The sequence below is a fragment of the Stenella coeruleoalba genome (genome assembly GCF_951394435.1).
Source record: "Stenella coeruleoalba genome assembly, chromosome: 9".
NCBI classification, from domain to species: Eukaryota; Metazoa; Chordata; class Mammalia; order Artiodactyla; family Delphinidae; genus Stenella; species Stenella coeruleoalba.
Genome location: NC_137155.1, coordinates 34,385,312 through 34,408,943, shown reverse-complemented (window position 1 = coordinate 34,408,943; position 23,632 = coordinate 34,385,312). Strand labels below are relative to the sequence as shown.

Genomic DNA, 23,632 nt, shown 5'->3' with positions numbered 1-23,632 from the left:
TTCAGCCGCTTTAGATAGAACGCCTCCTTCAGCCTCAGCGGCCTCCTCTCATTATGAATAGCCATGCTGACCTGCACCTGTTCCATGGTACTTACCAGGTACCGTACCGTCAGGGCCACTCTGAACATGCTGTTCCCTCCACATGGAACATTCTTCTTCCTCAGCTTAAATCCTTCTCATCCTTCATCCTTTGGCTCAAATATCCCTTCCTTGGAGAAGCCTTTCTTGACTCTTAAATTAGGACTCTATACCACCCTTTCTCAGGCCTTACCTTGGTTGCTCTTTTATATCTCTTTGTGCAGAACTTTGATGACTATTTGTCTCCCTCACTGGACTGTAAACTCCACAGGGGAGTGACTGTTATCTGTCTTGTTCACCATTGTTTCTTCTGGTATCTGACACAGTGCCTAACATCTAGTAGACTCTTAGCACAGTGAATGAATGAACAAATTAATTAAATTCCACCAAAGTCAAGAAATGATTACAGAGTTGTTTTAAATTCCGGTGCCTTTTTTGTGATATTTATTTTTAGGTTTGAGCAAATATTTACAAAGGCATTCCATTCAAAAATTAAACATCAAATTTGGAGGTGTGCTATGTTTTATTCATCTTAGCAAATGTACCCTAGGATTATTGTTAAAGGTCTAGTTGTGGAGGAAACAGCAATTTTCAGTTCTAAACCTACAGTGACAAGTGTTTATTCTATTTAAGATGCTTTTTACATGCTACAGTTTGAGCTGTGTGCTTCCTTAAACACTTGTCTATTTTAAGCAGAAAACTTTCTGCTTTAAGAGGATGCATGTGGTAAAATACCAAAAGGAATACAGGTTAAACAGTATTCTTTCTCCTTCTCTTTTTGTTAGCCAAATATTTTAGCAGGGAGCTACCAGTAATTGGCTCTAGTTCAGTGACTTGAGACTTGGAATACCTTGCCTTTGACCCACGCATGCTTTGGGAGAAAGAGTGAAATGGACATAACGTTACACATATTCTGGAATTTGACATTTTTGGTAATTTGCACACAAGCAATTGGATCTGGAGACGAGTGGTGAAATATGGTGACTCTCTTAATGTTGAGTTCAATAAGATACTTTCTCAGGCTGAGAGATGAGGGTTTAAAGCTTTAAAGTCTGATTCTGCAAGAATTCTGATCCTACTCACTTGACCAAACTAGTGATATGTTTGAACCCAAGGGTTTCCAAAATATCCATTCACAACATATTGTTAAAACTGGCTTATTAACAGAGACACCCAGAAGTCGTAGTTAGTGGGATATTATTTTGGCACTTACTGCATTTTTTTTCTTAGAGCTGTGATTCACAACATTTTTTTAAAAAATTAAAGACCTTTCTGACGAAAGCTATGACTGTGTCCCCAGAAAATTCACACACGCACATACTCATACAATTTTGCACACGATTTCAGGGGTTTATTTCCACTAGAATTCTTCCAGAGATCTTAGACTGAGAACACCTATCCAACATAAATCCATCTATTTCATGTGTCTTAAGTAGCATTGATTTATATTGCTTGTCCTCTCTCTCCTTATGAGCTGTTTTATATCTGGACTCTAATAATCAAAGGGGGAAGAAGAAAGGAAATGCTCAAGAGATTCATCATGGTCAAAAGAAACCTCTTTCTCCCTTTTCTTTATCTTCAGGCTATTATTTCTAGACCAGAGCTCTATTGTTCATGCTGTACTGTTCACTGGCTACCAACCAGACAGAGGATACTAGTCTAGGCCATTGCACAATTTCATCTTCCTCTGGGCTGTTATGTAATTAAAATAATTTCAACCCACTCTCTTGAACATTTTTTTTCCTACAGGCAATTGTAAAAATGTAGAAGCTGAAAAGCAAATAAAAGAACAAAAATGTAACTTGTTTTCTTTACTTTTTATTGTGAAATAAATTACTCATTATGGACTTGTTACTTATTTAATTTCAAAATTCAAATGTGGTTTCTTTTGTTTTCTGTAGTGGAGTAAAATCCCCATTGGTTTAAAATGGTCATTTTCCAAGATTGCTCCAAAGTGGCTGGGTCTTAAACATTTCTAAAGCAACCAGCCTTTCACAGATATAAATGCATATATAGTGCATTTATATCTGTGAAAATAGATATAATGCATATATAAATGCAGATATAGTGCAACTGAATTAGTAATTTATTTTCTCCTGGAACTCATATCTGAGGATATCTATAAATGAATCTGAAGCAATTTATATACTCTGTACATAGGTAGTAAATTTTACCAACATTCTACCCAGCTGAGGAACGATGTTAATAGGTTCAGCTTCACAGCAGGTCAATAGCAGTATTAGAGTAAACCTTTAAGCCTCAATCCAGAATCACAGGTTAACTACGCACCACACACATTCCCACTGTGCTAGATATAAACACTGGTTACACCTGAAATCAGTTCCCTGGTTCTGCTGCTGATGCTTTAGCTGAAAGCTTTGTAGTATTTGGATACCCACAGCACTGCCTTGTGAGTCATATTATTGTTTATTGATTCCTCATGATTTGAAAATGAGGATATTATTTAATATACAAAATTGTACCCTTCCTTTGTGCTTTTTTTGTATAACTGTTTGCTGGCATGAAAAAATATGCTAGACAAAGACTCTTGTTTGGAATGAGAAGAACCTAAGAAGAAGGGAGTGAGACTGACCTGACCTCACTGGAAATAACCAGTGAGTACATGAGAGCAGTAAGTCAGCTACCTTGAGCCTGACCTCTGCTACAAGGGGCCACCATTGGCACTGGAAGGAAGGTTCGTAGAGAAATAGTGAGCAGTAACCTCACTATTAATCCAGCTATTAATCCACCTTCTCCTGGATTGTGTGCCACTCACTCTTGCATACTAGAATTCAGAAATACTGCCCATTGCTAGGGGAGAGGGGGCATAATAAAAGTCTTACATGTTTGTTAAAGGCACCCTCTAATCAAATTTTTACTTAACAAAAAAGGAGCCCTCCACCTTTCAACTCTTATGCACAGGTCTAAATTTTTTTTATCACAAGCAATAAAAAATATTTTAGCATGTACTTGTACACATAATCATTATATAGATATACAAAGAAATATAAAATACATTTTCACAAATTATATAAGTGTATCACTACATCAGTATATTATATATATTACAAAGCGTGCACAAAAACAGAAATAAAGAAAGGTGTGATAAAAATTAAATAATCATGATCTGTAAATAAATGTTATCTTATGAGGTAACCTTTTATACTATGATGAAAATAGTGGTTTTTTTTTTTTTGTTTTTTTTTTCCGGTACGCAGGCCTCTCACTGTTGTGGCCTCTCCCGTTGCGGAGCACAGGCTCCGGACACACAGGCTCAGCAGCCATGGCTCACAGGCCCAGCCGCTGCGCGGCATGTGGGATCTTCCCGGACCGGGGCACGAACCCGTGTCCCCTGCATCGGCAGTCGGACTCCCAACCACTGCGCCACAGGGAAGCCGAAGTGTTAGTTTTAACAAGTTTTTTGTTGAGATGTAATTCACAGACCATATGGTTGACTCATTTCAGTGTACAATTCAGTGGCTTTTAGTATATTCACACAGTTGTGCAACCATCAACACAGTCAATTTTAGAACAATTTCCTCACCCCCAAAAGAAATTCTGTGCCCATTAGCAATAATTCCCCAATGCCCCCGCCTCAACTCTAGGGAACCAGTAATCTACTATCTCCATAAATTTGTCTATTCTGGACATTTACGTAAATAGAATTGTACAACACATGGTCTTCTGTGACTGTCTTCTTTGATTTAGCATAATGTTTTCAAGAGTGCATCCATGCGGTAGCATGCACCAGTGCTTCATTACTTACTTTTTCTTTCAAATATGCAATACAGTATTATTAACTGTAGGCCCCATGCTGTATATTAATTATATTCCCAGGACTTATTTATTTTATAACTGTAAGTTTGTACCTTTTGACCGCCTTTACCGCCTCCCCGCCACCCACCAACGTGTACTCTGTGGCACTCTGGCGGGGCTTGCTGGGATCCTGACGGAGAATCACTCCGGGCCTCCAGAGGCCTCCTGGCAGCGCTGGTGGGGGGAAGATGCGCAGTCGCAGCAGCGCCCGGCTTCCCGCCCCGCCCCCGCCTCAGCGTCTCGCATCGCGTCCAACGTAGGCGGCACCTACTTCCTCAACGCCCCCCAGATGCACGGTACGGACCTGAAATCCCTCCTATACCGTTCGTGCCAGGCTGACCCCGACCTGGACTCTGACAAGGATGCAACCGGTGCCTATTTAACCCACAGCGAGCGCACCTGTTTGGGGCCCGTGCTGAAAACTCTCTGAGACTCCGAAAGCTGGTCATTAACAAAGACCTCGCGGAGGAAGGGGTGTAGGAGGACGCGGAATTTTACCACATCACCTCACTAGTGACACTTGTAAAGGACAGAGAGAATGGGACAGCAGACCATCACAGGTACGGGTGAAGCATGCGTACCGCCGGCTTCAGTCGAAGAGGCGCTCACGCAGGTGGCGCCCACCATGTATGAGGGCGGGAAATTAGAGCACCTGGGCATCATCAGCTCGTCCTGCAACTGGGGGAGTGGAGACCAGGACGAGTTCCTCTGCGTTCCCTCTAAAGAGCTGCAAGACTCGCTGTCCGGCACCACACTGAGCCCAGCGAGAAAGGCAGGATTTTTGCAAGAAGGATGTAAGAAGCACAGGGCTAACAGCCGAAGAAGTCTTTTATCTTTTCCCAAGATGCAGCGAACCACCTTCTCAGGAAGAGACCTGCGTTTGACGATTTACCTGGAGATCCAGGTGTGAGTCCTTTTCTGCCTCTCAATTTGGTGCTGCGTCACGGGACCAGCCGTCCAAGGCCGCATGCGCCTTTGCACAGGAAGCCTGCTTGGCGGTGGGCGTCCCTTGGTGGTCCTCCCTCGGTTTTTCCAAGTGCAGCCCGGGCCTGAAACTGCCGAATCACCGAAAATCATTAAAGGCGACGTTCTTGGTGCTACATACAGTCCGTCATGCAGCGTGGGCCTCCCTGGTAGGCAGTGTCCGCAGCACGGTGGCTCCGGGGACTGAGTCCTGGTCCGCGGTCAGGCTCCCAGGTGGGAACGGGTGGCGGTTTCTCCCGGCCTCTGCGAGCCGCTCCTCAGAGGGGCGGCCTCCGCCTTCACTACTCCCCGGCTTCTGCTCTGGGGCCAGGCCTCCTTCAGAACCAGGCTCCTCCACCGGGACCCAGGCCTGGAATCACAGTCAAGCCTTCTCAGTTGTGTATTTTCCTGGCGAGAGACCTTTGCATCCCTTCTTTCCCAGGGTCCATAGACTACCAGGTGTTTGTACTTTTTAGAAATGCCTGCAAGTGTTGCGCCATTTTGGAATGATCTGTTACATCATGGAAAGGGAGGCAGAAGTTTGGCCACGTCTCTCGCACCCCCAGGCTCCTGGGGGAGCTGGTAGCCCTGTCGATATGCCTCTGTCTGGCCTGGAATGGAAGTTGGGGCAGGGGCCTGGCTTCTGGATTCCTAGAAAAACTTGTGTATGCCTGCTTCGAGAACAGACGGCTCACCGGGTCGTGGGGACTGTCAAGAGTCTGGGGGACCTGGCCCAGATGAGTGGCTCTTTGCTTCTTGACCTCTGGCTTCCCAGGGGAGCTGTGCACACTGATCACCCTGGCGGCCTGCAGGTAGGTCAGAGGTTGTGACCCATCTAGTTTCAAATGCTTCTGGAGACTTCTGCCTGTGCCTCTTTTTCTTTTCCATCCCCCCAAACCTGATTAACCAAGTTCTTCAGAACCTAGGACTTAAGTCCTCCTCTTTGTAAGGTCTGTTGTGTGATAAATGTTTGACCTCAACATTTTATAACATGCTTTTCTATAGGACACATTGAAACACCAGCAGACCAGTTCTCCCCAGTGGAGCCCCAGGAGGAGGGCGGCCTGCTGTTGGCTTTGGGGTGTCCCCTGTGGGGAGCTGCCAGCCACTTTGCCCTTGTTTGATCTCCGACCCCGGCATAATACATAGGCTTGTCTTTTTTAAGGTCTGAAGTTATTAAGAATTAATGCAATAAAACTTATTCTAGGGGGATATTTATACTTTTTTAGGTATTTGTATTTTATGAGCTTGCAGTTTAATACCTAAGTTTTCCCCCTGAAAATAGCAACTATGGTTGTGGTTTTGCAAATGAGGAAAAAACAAAACAAAAAAAGTTTTTATGGCTGGATAGCATTCCATTGCACAGATATACCATATTTTATTTATCCATTCATCAGTTGTTGGATATTTGGGTTGTTTCTACTTTGGTCTGTTATGAATAGTGCTAATATGTACATTCATGTATGAGTTTTTGTGAGACATATTTTCATTTCTCTTAGGTATATACATATTACTGAAATTGCTGGGTCATATGGTAGCTCTAAGTTTAGCTTTTCAAGGAACTGCAGAACTGTTTTTCAAATTGGCTGCATCAGTTTGTCTTCCCTCCGACAGTGCATGACAGTTCCAATTCCTCCACATCCTCACCAACACTGGTTATTAGCTACCTTTTTTTTTTTTTTTTTTTTTTTTTTATGCTACGCGGGCCTCTCACTGTTGTGGCCTCTCCCGTTGCGGAGCACAGGCTCCGGACGCACAGGCTCAGCGGCCATGGCTCACGGGCCCAGCCGCTCCGCGGCATGTAGGATCTTCCCAGACCGGGGCACGAACCCTTGTCCCCTGCACCGGCAGGTGGACTCTCAACCACTGCGCCACCAGGAAAGCCCTTAGCTATCTTTTTTATGGTAAACCATTCTAGTTGTATGAAGCTGCATCTTATTGTGGTTTTGATTTGCAAATCCCTGACGGCTAATGATGTTGAACATCTTTTCATGTGCTTATTGGCCATTTGTAGATGTATTTTAGAGAAATGTTTATTCAGAAACTTTACTCATTTTTAAATTGGGTTGTCTTTTTATTATTGACGCATAAGAATACTTCAGACATGCTGGGTACAAGTCTCTGATCAGGTATATGGTTTGCAGAGATTCTCTCTGATTTGTGTATTAACTATTTACTTGATGGTGCCCATTGAAGCATAAAAGTTTTTACTTCTGATTATATCTGTATTTGTGGGGGGCACTGTTGGTTTTGGGCCTTATATCTAAGAAGATTTACTTCTATATTTCTTCTAATAATTTTATAGTTTTAGCTCTTGTATTTATTCTGTGGTCCACTTGGAGTTAAGTTTTGTGTTTGGTGTGAGGAAGTGGTTCAATTTCATTTGCCTGTGGGTATGCAGTTGTCCCAGCTCCATTTGTTGAAAGACTGTTCTTTCCCTTTTGAATTGTCTTGGCACCCTTGGTGAAAATCAGTTGACCATAAACGGAAGGGTTTATTTCTGGGTTTTCAGTTCAATTCCAATTCTGTATGTTTATCCTTATGCACACGGTTTTGATTACTGTAGCTGTGTATTAAGGTTTGAAATTGGACTCTCCTCCCTAACTTAGGATATCTCAGAGAGTTTGTGCTGTATGACCCTTGATGCAGGGACTGGGTGTAAATGCTACTGTCTATCCATATATCAAATATTAATATAGTTAATTTGCTTTCTTGTGTTTTTATTTAAAAATTAAATACGAGTAGCACCTCTGCTATTTTCTTCTGCACTCACTGGATGCATGTGTACTCCCAACTTCGGAGACCACTCCTCTCAGGTACCATATTTGGGTTCTATTAGGCACTATTCCAGTTTTTGGCCAAATGTTATCAACCAGTGGCCCGCCCCTACTTCACGCCCCAAGGTAATATTGAATTACTTGTACACACCCAATAACATCTCCAGGAGAGTAGACTTTCTCTGAAACTTCATCTCAATCACTCTGTTCTAACTATGGTTCTAAGTGGATAAAATGATTATTCCCCTACACTGGTGGCTTAAAAACAAAATACTAGAGAAAATCTTAGTGACCTAGAGTTGCTGATGGGTTTGGGTTTACCAAAGTGTTTTCTGACACAATGTGAAGAAGAAAACAAGAAATTTAAATTACATTGAAAAAAATTAGGTAGGTTTATCAGCTCAGTCAAATACATTAGAGAGTCAGATTTTTACCCTAATCTTAGGCTAGAAGCAGTTATATTTCTATGGTATAATATATACATTCTCAACATTTAGTGAGCCCTTGTGTTCTGGGCTCTAGGTTTAGGACTGAGAGTATGAAAATACAGTCGGGTTTCTGTTCACAGGTATCTAGTAGTCTCTCTTTTTCCAAGTCCAAATTAATATCCATTCTAATCCCCTTAGCATATTTAACCACTTAAAATATTGATATCACAATAAAGTGTAACATTTGAAAATAACTTTAAAAATAGAGTTAAAAATGCTGTTTATCAGACAATTTGGAAAATACAGGTCAGCCAAAGTATTAAGAAAATAACAATAAATCAGTCATATTATCAGTACTTAGAAATGATTGCTTTTAAGTGTCTTTATATTTCTTTAGATAGTTTCTTAAAGTTGGCACATTTAAATTTGTTTTTCTTCTGTTCCAAATCATCATTTCAAGTTTCCAGTTTACATTTTTCTGCACTAATTTCTCAGTCGTTTAAGTATCATTGTTTTCTCATTGAGATGAATTTAATGATAATATGTTAAAATTCTAAAGACTAAGTATACTTAATTGTACATTTTATTGTATTCATTTATCAATCAGTGCAATATAGTACAAATTAATTGATCTCTTATGAATATATGACCTAAAAGTAAATTAGCATACTTAAACTTACTAAAAAATAATTTTTCATACTTATTTTTTTCTCACCTACTTTTACTTTTTTTCTCTTATTTTTTTCTTTTTTGTATTTTCCAGTGAATCTTTGTTCCCTCCCTACAAAAACTTAATCTTTTCAATAAAACCAATTTTATGTTATAATAATATTGGTCTTTTATATGTGCCAGTTTATTAAACATTTCACACTTATTTTAAATGTATTAATATACAGAAAAAATAATAAAGATTATATAATAACATCCAGCTTGAGAGATAAAACATAATATATATAAAGTTTACTATGTATCTCTTTCCTATTTCATCCTCCTCCCATTCCTTCTTTTCTGAATTTGCTTTTTATTTTTCCTATGCATTTCTTTATATTTTTATTATATTCGTATATACTTAAACAATGTATATTAACTTGCATATTTTTAAACTTAAATAATTGACTTCATATACATTTTTTGCTTGCTTTTTTCACTTGTTCACCATTTATACTGTACGTTTACTGTCCATCTTCACTGTTACTAAATATTAGTCCATTGTTCTTTAAGGTGGTTATAATGATTTATTCTCCTACAAGCAGTCTATGAGTTTCTTTTGCTCTATGTTTTCTGTAATGCTTGGTATCATGAGACTTTTAAATTTCTGGTCAATCTCATGAGTATAAATTGATATCTCATGTTGGTTTTAATTTGCCTTTTTCTGATTACTAGTGAGGGCTTTCTATTCATGTATTTATTGATTTATTGAAATATTTTATTATTTCATCTGGGAATTTCCTGTTCATACTTTCTGTCCATTTTCTGTTCCTATTTATTTTTAGGAGTTATATAGGTAATGTAGACATTAAATGTTGCCTTATTCTATGTTTTGCAAATATTTCTACCCAGTTTCTGGCTTGTGTTTTTCTGGCTTATGATAAACAGAAGTATTTGAATTTCTTTCCTTCCTCAAGTTTAGAATGACATTCTCCATCTACTTCCATAAAACTTTAAAAATTGTACATTTACATTTTTCATCCACTTTCAGTTGTTTTTTGCATGTAGTGTTAGGTAGGTATCTAAATTCGTTGTTCCCTTATGGGTAACCAGTGTTCCCAACATTGTTTATTGACTATTCTTTGTTTACCTGCTACTCTGTAGATCATCTCTGTTATATATCACAAGTTTCCATATACTCATGGGTCTGCTTCTAGGCTCTCTATTCTCTTCCATTAATCTATTGTGCTAATAAACTATCTGAAATAGTTTAGTTTTTAGTATGTATAGATATCTGGTTGGGCATATCTCCCCAACTTATTCTTTATTTTCAAAATTCACTTGGCTATTCTCTGCCTTTGCTCTCCTGTGCAAAATTTAGAATCAGCTGAAACATTCCAGAAATTATAGATTCTTTTGGGAAGAACTGTTATCTTTATGATAGTGATTCTATCACAGCATATAGTGTATCTTTTCATCTACCTAGTTTTTACATCTCTGACTATAATGTGGTCCTCATATATGATTTGAATAATATCAATTTCTCTTTTTTTTCTGTAAAATATATATAACAGAAAATTTACTGTTTAACCATTTTTAAGTGTACATTTCAGTGGCAATCGAGTATATTCACATTGTTGTGCAACCATCACCACGAACCATCTCCAGAACAATTTTCCTCTTCCCAAATTGAAACTCTGTAGCCGTTGAACGATAACTCTCCATTTCCCCTTTTTGCCAGCCCCTGGCAACCACCATCCTACTTTCTGTCTATATGAATTTAGTTACTCTAGGTATATTATATAAGTGGAGTCACACAGTATTTGTCCTTTGTAACTGGCATATTTCAGTTAGCATGGTGTCTTCAAGGTTTATCCATGTTGTAGCATATGTCAGAATTTCCTTCCTTTTTAAGGCTGAATAATATTCCATTTTAAATATTAATTCTTTAAAGTTTGTTGACACCTCCTTTATTGTATTGGTCAATTTTGCAATTGTTACATGTGTGCTTGAAAGAATATGTTTGACTGCAAGTTTCAGTATATCACCAAGGAATTGTGTTAATTCAAATCTTTTGTAACCTCACTCATTTTGTTATACGTTTGTGATAATCTCCTTCCATGATGTTGATTTTTCTTTATAGTTTTTCTTTATAGTTTTACCAATTTATGCTTTTTACATTTTGAGCCCCTGTTATTAGTTTTAGAATTTTTTTTTGGTTAATTGAACTTCTGTATTATTTTATATATACCTTTATATGGTCTCTGATATTTTCCCCATAAAGTCTGTTTCATCTGGTTTTAACAGGGCTGCACAAGGCTTTTACGTCTTTTTGTTGTGTTGTTAGTATTTTCTTATATCATAGAACCTTTTAATTTAATCTTGGTCTGCCAAAGAATATAGCCTTTGTATTTTTGAAATTCAGTTTGACTATCTTCATCTTTTAACTGGCAAATTGAGTACATTCACATCAACTGTGTTTAGCGATATGTGGGAATTTGTTTGTAGCATCTTATTTTGTGAATTATATTTGTACGGCTTTTTCAGTGCTTCATTTTTTTCTCCATTTATTTTTAGACTGATTGCTTCTTCGTTTTGTCTCTTTCTAAAAATGTCTACTTCAAAGTTATGCATGTTATTTCTATTTATTTAATAGCTACTTTTAAATTACTAACATGCATGTTTAGCTTTAAAAAGTCTAAAGTTAACCACTATTTCTACACCCATACTGAATAATACAAAGACTTTAGAACATGTAAATTCTCTCTAGCCCTTGGCATCTTATAAGATAAACTCTAGGGATATTTATGATTCTAATTTTCTGTAAAAGCAAGACTTCTTAAATTCAAAGCACTGCAAACCAAAAAGAAAATTCAATTTTCTCATAATGCCAAACCAGGAGGAACATATTCTTTAAAGAAATGGCTTTGGAAACAGAATTTTAATATTTTTTCTAATTATTTTCCCATGATTCTTTTTCCTTTATTTTTAGGTCATATCTTTTATTAAACTAATTCAAATAATTTTGATTATTTCAAAGATTAAACACTATAATTTATGATTTCTGTATTTGCTTTTGCTGAGATTGCATGATGATATTGATTATAGCACAAAATGAGTGATATGTCTGGAAGCAAAGGTAACCATCCAGAACAAAGTGAAAACCCAGAAGCCATAAAATAGATCCCTGAGCAGTGGCAACAAGAAAGCAAAATAAAACCAAACAGAAGCAAAATAAAAAATCACTGCTATCACAGAAAAATAGAACCTTGAAGTCTCCTCAACCCAGGGGCTTTATCATTTCATAATCTCCATTAGCAAGCCACTCCCAAATATTTAACTCTAAGCAAGAATATTGTGTCTGCCACACAGAGACCTATATATAGAGACCCACTTTCCAAATAGATGGCAGTGCCTATGCCCCACAGCTTAGGAAGGCCCAGGCCCCAATGACATTGATATCCTGCTAGGTATCATTGAAGAATTTATAAAGTAGGGGCATAATAACTCTTCACTGAAAGTACTTTGCAACTTCTATCAGTAGGAGGAGACAGATGATGTTCAGGCGTAGTGGCCTTAGGCCACTTCATATAGAAAAGGTTGTCCTACACATCTCGGTAGCCTGACAGAATGTCCCTGAATAACAGTCTGGCAAAGTAACCAATCAAAAGCAAGTCCCTAGTTAAGTCACCTGAAAAAAGAAAGACCATGTATGCATAAGAAACAGGCTCAAAATACTACATGTATTTAAAAAGTATTTTAAATAAGAATGCTTTCGGGGGATGAGGGCATGTTTATTATTCATTTATTGGGCATGACACATTTTCCAAAGGCAGTCGGTAGATGACAGGTTAATTTGGGTATCCATGCAATTTTTAGTAGCAGTAGGTTCTGAACTGTTAGACATTTTATTTTTCTGATGATGCAAGAGAGAAACATGCATTTTTGTCCTTACTTCAAAGTATGGGAAATAACCATGAACAAAATTCTCTCATTAAAATTGCTAATAGAAAAAAATGTTTAATGAAACACTTTTTTGGCTATAGAAATACTATCTCAATTTTCAGCCTCATGAAGGAAGCTTTTTATTGGTGAGGAGTGATAGCCATCTGAAATAAAAGTGGCCTACTGTTTTGTGATACTTTGGTCACTAATATGTACCATAATAATCAGTGCCTTACGGGATTGTCGAGATTTGCCCTATACATTAAAAGCTATACTTCATTTGTAAAGGCATATAACTGTAGTCAACTCTTTTGAAAGTGAATAAACTTTTCTCTCTTTTATAGTCCTTTTTCGGTAGAAGGTTCAAAAATATTTGATCCATGTCTGCTCTTAGAACCAATGATTATGAATCTGTCCCAGTGAAGTGTTTGAAAGGTTCAACTATTTATTTTAAGTAGCATTTGCCAATTTTCTTAATTGTGATATGCAGAAAGTTTGGAAACCACATAAAAGCACAAAGGAAAAAAATAATTCTCAAATCACTTGCTTCCCTCAGCTCTTGGCTCCATCACTAAATAACTTCAGAGTATTGTACTTTGATAGTTGTTTTGTCTGTTCTCCATTTTCTTATATTTTCATTAGCCATTCCTTGGTTCTTTATATAATGATCGCTTATAAAATGCTTTCTTGTTTTATCCTTGTAGTGAGATCTGAAAGATGGCCATGTATCTCCTTTCTATTCATGTATTTATTCAACATATATTTGTTAACACCTACTCTGTGTGTGAAACACTGCATGGGAATATATGATTCAGTAGGCAAAGCTCATATCCTTATGGAACTTACTGTTTATGGACAAAGTGCTTGAATTTGGGTTTCAACCTATAAGATCAGGAGCCATGCTTAACTCACTTTCCTATCTATACAACCCAGCATGGGATCTATCAGTATTTTCTATCTGCATGCACAGTAGATATTGGAAGGACACTTACATGTGATGAATAAATAACTACTATTGAACAAGTAGTTGTTTGTCTCTTACCTATATTGCCGTATTCCTAATAGTATGGATAAGTAGATTAGATAAGTAGAATTGAATAAGTAGAATTTGCTTGCCTGTTCGTAAGGGTCTGTGTTGAGGTGTAACATTTGTATCTTAGTTATGAGGTAGCAAACTGTAATTCCATTATCTCAAAGGTGCCTGTGAAGTCCAAGTAAAGCAATAAATATGCTTTATTAGCAAAGAAAGAAAGAAGGTGGCGGTGGTATTTACATGGAGCTCTTACAGTATTGAGTTATTCATTAAGAGGTAAAACATTTAGTAACCCCAGTCATCTAAAACATGGTTATGTTATTTGAAAAAACCATGGCCTTTAACTCTCAAATATCTGTTACATATGCTTTTTCTAAAAATTAATTAATTAATTAATCTAGCATTGTTGCATTGGGTCTTCATTGCTGCGCGTGGGCCTTCTCTAGTTGGGGCTAGCGGGGACTACTCTTCGTTACGGTGCACAGGCTTCTCATTGCGGTGGTTTCTCTTGTTGCAGAGCATGGGCTCTAGGCACGTAGGCTTCAGTAGTTGTGGCACATGGGCTCAGTAGTTGTGGCTCACAGGCTCTAGAGAACAGGCTCAGTAGTTGTGGCACACGGGCTTAGTTGCTCCGTGACATGTGGGGTCTTCCTGGACCAGGGATCGAACCTGTGTCCCCTGCATTGGCAGGCGGATTCTTAACCACTGCAAGTCCCATGTTACATATTCTTAATACGCAAATAAATATTTAGCTTTGAGAAAGCATAAGAAAAGATATAAAATGCAGCAGAATATAAGTTCACAGATGATATAGATCCAGTCCCTGGTTCAAAGAGCTTTCAATATTATACATGGAAAGATGATTTCACACACACACACACACACACACACACACACACACACACAACCTATCTAGAGCCTTCTCCCCACTTTGCATCTGGCTAATGGAATTTATCTTTTACATATCAAGTTAAATGTCACTTTCTTAAAGTTCCCTCAACCTCTAAATTAGGTTCTTCTTGACAGTTTTTCATGGTACTCTGCATTTTTCCCATATAGCACTCATTATATTTATAATTACATTATACTTAGAAATATTTAGTATCTGTCTCCTCACTAGACAATAAATATAAAAAAGGCTCAACACACCTGCAAAGTGTCTGGCTCAGAGTGTGACCTCAATAAGTAGTTACTGCATGCCGTAACTCTAAAATATGAAAGATGGTGGCAGGGAAATGGAGAGAGAAAAACAAAGTGTGATGGGAATGTAGTGGAGAGGGAAAGAGCATGTAACATGCATCGAATACAGTTGTGTTGTATGTAGATTTGTTAGCATTCTCACTAAGTAAATAATTTGTACACTAAGGATGTACCAGGCCTTGTGCTAGAGGAGCAGCACCCTAACAGGAAGGTTAAGGCAGGGCCTTACTAAGGAGAGGTGATGTTTGCATTCAGTCTTAAAACCGTACGTGCCTGGCAGGTAGACCAAAGCAGAAGAGCGTGTACATTTTTTTTTTTTTTTTTTTTTTTTTGCGGTACGCGGGCCTCTCACCGTTGCGGCCTCTCCCGTTGAGGAGCGCAGGCTCAGCGGCCATGGCTCACGGGCCCAGCCGCTCCGCGACATGTGGGATCTTCCCGGACCGGGGCACAAACCCGTGTCCCCTGCATCGGCAGGCGGACTCTCAACCACTGCGCCACCAGGGAAGCCCAGCATGTACATTTTAAGAATTATAGCAATTAGGCTTGTATTTAAAAGGCTTTGTTAACCTTTTGGAGTGTTCGTTTCCTTATCCATGGGATGTGATGATCATCCTTTGTATCACTGTTCAGCTACTTTTCACGTTTGTTGGGAACATGGAAAAGGAAACAAACATAAAAATCAACACGAAGGTTATGAATCCCTTGATGTTGAAGAGAGGAAATATTCGGTGTGTAACACTGTTAGTTAAATTAACCACCTGTCTCTATTTTAGAGATTGTCTTTTTTGGAGACAGAGGAATAGACCAAGTGAATCTTTCAGGAGCTTCCAAATTCTGGCTCTCTGATTTCATAACTTGAGAAGTATGAAGAATGATAATGTTGTTAAGTCACTGAGATTGTATTTAACACCTTATAAAGAAACTAAAACTTTTCATAGTATTGAGATTACACCATGCAACCTATGAAAACTTCCTTATTCTGTACCATCATATGAAGACTGAAAGTTGTCAAATATAGTCATTTAACTGGCAATTTTTAGGCTCCCATAAATGTCATTGACAACATTACTGAAATAAATTCAAGATAGGGTTTTCAGAATTGAGCCTTGTTGGCGGTTTGAAAGCAGTTGAATTGTTCTCCCACTTTGCGTTGTAACAATTCTGGGGCTGTATTCAAAACGTTGATATCAAGGTAGGAAATGAGTCTAAGTCAATGTTCCTCTTGAGGTTAAAGGTCTGTTTCTTTCAATCAGTTCAAACTGACAGGCCTCCTGCCATCACCTCCTCCTTAGCCAGGCATACAGGCCCTGGCCGTCAGTGTGAAAACATCTGTTGAATGGATTTATTGATTAGATCGTGTTTTGTTTCTCCCTTTCTCTATTTTTTTTCCTTCACACCGTTTATTATGTCTCTGACCTGATGAACTTAATTGGTTGCCATGTCGCTCTCAGTGTCTCCCTTAGTGCTTGTCTCATGTTTCTTTCTACTGTGCTCTTCTCTTGGCAGCAGCCCTTCCCGGAGCCGCAGCACGCACGTGCGCTCTCGGTGCACCCAGCTCAGCTGGCTGCGGATGGCATGGACGGATTAGAGAAACATCGTCTTGTCTCCAGGACTCATTCCTCCCCTGCTGCCTGCATTTTACCTCACCCAGCAATGGACTGCCACCTCCTGCCTGGCTCTGCAACTGGTGAGAATCCCTAAAGACTCTCCCTAATAGGCAGGCTAAATACACCGTTCTTGTAGGATTAAGCGATTTAAATGCTCTGAATAACTCCAAGAGCAGAACACTCCATTTTAACCCAGTGCAACCCAAATTTTATGAGATTATATTGGCCACAAGACAAACAGCACATCTGATAAATCTTGGGCTTAGTATTAATAGCCTCATAAATTGTTACCGTTCAAGGGCCTGGAAAACACATCAACAGGTGCATGGGTCCCTTTTGGAAACAAAAATCCCTACAACATTCTTTAGCAGTGTTCCTCAATCTCTTCCTTCTAGTAGTCCTGGCCACTAGGAAATTTATGATGCTGGCTTCATTTGAGTCGAAAGAGTGCCCCTCTTCCAGTTTGTTTTTCTTGCTGTTTTGTTGGTGTCCCTGTTTTCTTCTGACTTTGCATACAAATGACTCATAGGAGACAGTGGTGCCAAGGCAAACCTTGTTTAATTCTACATGCATGAGTTCCATTTCCATTTATTATAGCACCGATGGGTGGGCTATTTGACTACCCTCTTCCTTTGCCTACAGCTGTGTTTGATATTTCAGAACCTGGCTACAGAGGAAAACAAACCAGATAATTCCAAGGCCAAAGGAAGGTCAAGTCCGGAACACACACACAAAAAAGGGTGCTGTTCTCTCACAAAGGAGCTGTACCATGAATATCCATGTGGATAAATATTCCTTTAAGTCTGCTGGCCCCTGTTCTCGTTCCATGCACTCAAACTGTGGCTCATCAAATGAAAGATATTCTAGCGCTAAGGGCTCATAACTTGGATGCAGCGAGGGGAGAATTCAGACGTACCTTCCCCCAAAGTCTCTCACAGGTTATCTGATTTATTTTTGAAGCAGTTTTTAGGATTCAGAGTTTGTTTTTGTGGCTTCTGTGACCTCAAGCAACCCTTTGTGCTTGGAAAAGTTAAAATACTTTTTCTGAAATCACGGTCCCAAGCCTTGATATCATCTTTTATTTAAAAATCAATGAATGAAATGGCCAAGTTGTTTAACTTTGACAGACATCTTAATACGTATGCATAGGAGCTACTTTTTATAACGTGTTACACCACAAGCCAACATTCCATACTAGGAGCTACAGTCGTTATATTTGGATGTATTTCCTTCACCACATTAGCCACTGCCTCTGATCCCTCTATAACTTGGAGCAAAGCAGACCTGTCCTGGTATCCCAGATGACCCAGGACTGTAGCCCACTGTCAGCAGAAGCCGCTTGGATCAGTCAGGCCTGGTTCTATCCCTGGTCTTCAGAGAATTTTTGCTCAAAGCCAGATACATGATGTAGAGAAATACTTTTTGTAGGTAGTGAGAACAGCAGCCTTTAAGAATTAGATACTTCTCAATTCTTTATACTGAAAGTGTTTTTTATTCATCCATAAGCTTTCAGAGACACAGACACCCTATTGTAATACAGGTTACATTCACTCAAAATCATTTCCTTAATTTAAAAGTGAGCTTGATTATAAAGTTTTGTGGTGCTGTTTCCATGTGCTCTGCTGTCTACTATTGTAATCCTACTGATAGTTTCTTTTCTTGGTTAAGAGGGGTGACCCTTTCCCGACATGCTGTGGTTTCCTCTACTTTTATATGTTCCTTCCATATGAATGAAGCAAGATCTCTGAATATTAGAATGATCCTACTAGTTTGAGAAAACATGTTGAACAGGGTTTGTAGGCCTTAAAAGAATCAGGTGAAAGGGTGGACTGCAAACCAGATAACATAAGCATGACATAAACATAACCTAATCCTTCAGACTGAAGACTGGGTCATTTCACATGATTAGTTTCTTTCTCATAATGTCAACATCCTAGTATTTATCAGAGTTTATTCCAAACACAAATAGGGAAATCAGCTTGAGTTTATTTTCATTTTTAATGTACGTGATGAGGCACATTTCTTGCCTAAATGAGAGATTATATAAACTTATATTTTAAAAAATACAGGATTTTATACTTAGTAGGTATTCAATAAATTTTAGTTGAATGAACAAATACTAATTTGTAGTATATGTGCATTATATATGTACGTATAAATCGTAAACCCTTAGGAATTTACTAGTTCAAATTTGAAAACATAGAAAATGAAAGTTACTTTGTAACTATTGTTCTGTAAAGAACAACTAAGTGATTTCAAAGTTACATACTTCAGTAGAGAAGAACCTTCTTATTGTCTTATTTACCTTAAGAATGTTGCATCCTAACACTTAAAGTAAAAATATTAGATATTTTTTTAAAACATGCAAAATATATAATTTATGTATCTGTCAATAGCCCCTCCACTGTCATTGGGACTAAAAATATATATTTGATTGGTGACTTTCATTTAGTGCTTTTCCAAATCCAAAGGAAATGAAGTGCACTGTCTTCAGTCTGCTCTTCCACATATTATTCTGGCTTTAATTCAAACTTAAATTTCCCCTGTAAGCTACATACTCTTACAATCCACATGATCTCAAAATTCATTTTAATATTTCTAACGATATTTATTTTAGAGGAGAACTCTTAAGGCTTTCATTTGTGGTATGTTTGAAAACAAAAGTTTTAAGCATTAAGTGCGTTTCTTTTGGCTTTTTAATATCTGGTGTAGATACATCAAGAAAAATCAAGTGACATTTAAGTCACTTTGAAGTCACATGTTCTTTGAGAATATTTAGCTTTTTTTTTTCAAAAGAAAGTCATAAATCTTAAACACTCAGTGGTTGTTCCACTAAAAAGTAAGGAAGAGAAAACAAGTTGTAAGGGTAGGCAATTTGCTTAATTTCATTCTCTAAGAGCTATACATTTTGAAACAACTAAAAAGTTACTCAATACTAAACTCACATAATTTTCAAGGCACAACATTCAAACCTTTACCTTCCATGTGATCCTCAACAGTCAACTAGAGTAGCCACACCATCCCCTTTTTGTAAAGAACAAAGCAGTGGTCCAAGGGAAAAATGTGGTCTGAACTCAGTCAGTTGTTGAAAGATGATGTCTCTAGTCCATTTCCCATGAGAACTTGAATGGACCAAGAAGCAGACTAAGATGCAGCCACTCCCTGGTGGCCCTACAGAGAGCCTGGTTGAGGATATTTCTGGATGGACAAGAAGATGTTGCACCTGCTGTAGTGCTAATGAAGAATGCGTATTGTAGAGCCAGGTTGCCACATATTCAAATGAATTTTGTTATATTGGAAAATGAGTAATAATATTCAACTTTTATATCATATTGAATTTAAGAAGTGCTTTTTTCCTTCTATGGAAAGCCAAGGCATGGTGTTTGTATGAGTTCTGATGACTAAGGAAAGGGCAATGTATGTCATTTTCTCTGCCATAGTCTTTCTTTCTACTCAGCTGTTCCTAACAGAGATGAGGCTTGGTCATGGCTCATAACAGACCATTGAGAGTAGATGATATAATTGTGCTAAGTTTATACCAAATGGGATTCATTGACAGAAGAATTTAATGGCAAATAAATTTGATTGGCTTTATCTTCCCCATCACCCAGTACCATTTAAGGTCTTCTTTCTCCCAACATTAGGTTCCTTTACATATTCTGTGAGTAAATTCTTTCTTTGTAACATTATCTTTTTAAGTCAGTGTCTAATGTGAAGTAGAATTATAGTGCTCAAACTAAACCAATGTTTATGAAAGCCATTACAAATAGCTTAGTTAAAAGAATTTTTAAATTGATGTTTAGTGGGTGGCACATTGTGACAGAAAGTGAAATACATTTGAATATGTCAGTGTGAGAATAGCAAAACTGGCCTTTTTTCCTGTTTTTTTTGGTTTGTTTTCGCTTTTTAATTAAAGATATTTTCCCAAGTCAGGCAAACTCCCATGAATCCTTCAGGTTTTAGTTGACGTGTTATTTCCTTCATGAAGCCTTGTTTGGCCAGCTAAATCCAAATTAAATCAATTATGGTCCCTCATAACAAACTGGATTTCTCCCTGAAAGATTGTAATTATTTATTTTGGGGATTGTGTTCAGATGGGCTCTCTGTGTGGGAAGAGATTGTGTTTTCTCTTCTCTCTAACCCTAGCACATAGGTGTATGGCTAGCCCAAGGAGGGTACTCAGTGTATGTACTTACTGTATAATAAACAAATGAACATCCGAATGAAATGAGAGTAAATAGACATGAATTACGTGCAGCTACACACAGAAAAGATTATTGGTGCATTAAGTGAAATTTGGGAGTAACACTTATATTTTTTTAATTCAAAAAAATGTTCATTGAAAGTAATTTGGTAAATTTGGAAAACTGTAAAGGAGAATCACCTATTATTCTATCACTCAGAGGTAACCATAAGTAAAATATACATTTATTTATTCCAGTATTTTTTCCTCTTCCTAGGTGCCTCTCTTTAACAGAGTAAAGAAAAGTTATATGTGTGTTTGTGTTCACGTCTGTGTGCACATGTATATCTGTAAATACGTATATGTGTGTGTGTGTAATTGTGTGTGTATGTATATGTGTATGTGCATGTGTTTATGTGTGTGTTTTAAGACCTCTCAGAGTAACTAATGTTACCACCTGTATCAGAATGGAGAGATTAATTTCATTTGGGTAGATAATCAGTTTTGAAGTTACTGTCCTCAAATATATGTGCTTGAAATTTCTCCTGAAAAATTCCTCCAAAATTTGTTTCTCTAATTCTCACTGAAGATGATAAAATAGCTATCTTTTTTATTTAGGAGATTAAATGGACTTGGTCACATATATATTATAACATTTATTAACATAAGTTATAGCATATATTTTTAAAGTATATATTAATATACATTAGTTATACATATATGTATATATATATATTTTAATTAAAAAATTGTTTTGGCTTTTCCATGCCTGAGAAAGTCATCCTATTACCTTCATACACACTTGGACACAGACTTATTGGGGCACACTTTTTGTCTGGAAATGTGGTTAAATGCTCAAGTATTTGACATTCAAGAGGAGAAGTCTGAGGTTAGCCCTGAGGAGAATTCAGAGGCCATCTTAGTATGTGTTCCTTTGTGGGCAGCTTGTTCATTCTTTTCTGGTGCCTCATAGTATATTTTCTTTATCCTGTTAATCCAAAAAACAAAAAAACAAAACCAAAAAAAAAAAACCCCAAATTATCTTTATGATGAGCATTTGCAGTTACATACTCATGTACATTGACTCTTTCTATTTATGGAAAAATTCTTCAATTATTCCAGTTATTCAGTTAAATCTGATTTCTTCCTCGAGAACAGTCTTTTTGTTCAGTTGTCTATTCTCTGACCTCCATACTCTCTGTAAATCTCTAAGTTTTTATTTAACGGCACTTATCTGGTTTTCTGAAATGTGAATTCCTTTTTTGTTCTCCAGTGTAGATTTTAATTTTGCCACTATGTATTTAGTTTTTTCTTGCCATCCTCATTTACCTTATTCATCTTTCTTTTTACTCGTTAATTTAGCTTGATTTCTCCTTTTAGCTGTTGGCTCCTATTTTATAGGATCAGTGTCTTTTGACATTTGAGGATCTCAAAAAGTTTCTAAAATCTAATTTTTGTTCCTATAGTAAATCAAATTCACTGAGCTAAGTAGTAAGAATGATGTTTCCTTTACAGTTTCTGTAGCATATTCTCATAGGCCAGTTTTTGTTTTTTTGTTTTGTATTTTCTTCTGCTCACTCAATCTTTTAAAAACAATTTTTTTTGAAGTATAGTTGACTTACAATTTGGTGTTAATTTCTGCTGTAGAGCAGTGATTCAGATGTATATTTTCTGACTTTCGTTTCATTATAGTTTATTATAAGATATTGAATGTAGTTTTCTGTGCTATACAGTAGGACCTTGTTGTTTATCTATTTTGTATATAGTAGTTTGTATCTACTAATCCCAAACTCCTAATTTATCCCTCCCCCCACATTTCCCTTTTGGTAATCATAAGTTTGTTTTCTATGTCTGTGAGTCTGTTTCTGTTTTGTAAATAAGTTCGTTTGTATCATTTTTTAGATTCCACATATAAGTGATATCATGAGAAATTTGTCTTTGTCTGACTTCAGTTAGTATGATAATCACTAGGTCTATCCATGTTGCTACAAATGGCATTTCATTCTTTTTTATGGCTGAGTAATATTCCATTGTACATATATACACTACAACTTCTTTCTCCATTCATCTGTTGATGGACGTTTAGGTTGCTGCCATGTCTTCACTCTTGTAAATAGTGCTGCTATGAACATTGGGGTGCATATATCTTTTGGAATTAAAGTTTTATCCAGATATATGCCCAAGAGTGGGATTGCTGGATTGTATGGTAACTCTATTTTTAGTTTTTCGAGGAACCTCCATACTGTTCTCTATAGGGGCTGCACCAATTTACATTCCCACCAGTAGTATATGAGAGTTCCCTTTTCTGCACACCCTTTCCAGCATTTATTATTTGTAGACCTTTTGATGATGGGCATTCTGTGACCGGTGTGAGATAGATAGTTACCTCATTGTAGTTTTGATTTGCATTTCTCTAATAATTACTGATGTGGAGCATCTTTTCATGTGCTTTTTGGCCATCTGGTGTGTCTTCTCTGGAGAAATGTCTCTTTAGATCTTCCACTCATTTTTTGATTTGGTTGTTTGTCTTTCTGATATTGAGCTGCATGAGCTGTTTGTATATTTTGGAGATTAATCCCTTGTTGGTCACTTCATTTGCCAATATTTTATCCCATTCTGTGGTTTATCTTTTTGTTCACTTTATGATTTCCTTTGCTGTGCTCACTTATTCTTGAAAGCTTGAATGTAGAGTGATCTTTCTAGATATTTGCCAGTAAATACGTAGTGAATTGTTTGACTTCGCTTTTTGCCAACTTACATACTGGTTGAATCTCCTTCTCGGTTATATAGTTGAATGGCAACACTTAATCTAGTTCCCAGGTTCTAACAGACTTGCATATAGTGTTAGTTGGAAGCCCTAGGATGGAATTTCTTCCCCCCACTTCTTTTTTAGCTGCTGATACGATGATTTACATAAACAAACAAATCTAAGTCTTAGAAAATGCTCCTTATGT

The 23,632-nt window shown here is 37.5% G+C and overlaps 1 protein-coding gene across 1 annotated transcript in view; it reads left to right on the top strand.

Annotated features, from left to right (window-relative positions):
• Positions 1-23,632, top strand: part of HDAC9 (histone deacetylase 9) — a 1,064,374-nt gene that overhangs the window by 723,298 nt on the left and 317,444 nt on the right. Inside the window, exon 14 of the mRNA XM_079931742.1 lies at positions 16,395-16,575. Coding sequence (XP_079787868.1) covers positions 16,395-16,575 — 181 coding nt within the window. The remainder of the gene's footprint in view (positions 1-16,394; positions 16,576-23,632) is intronic.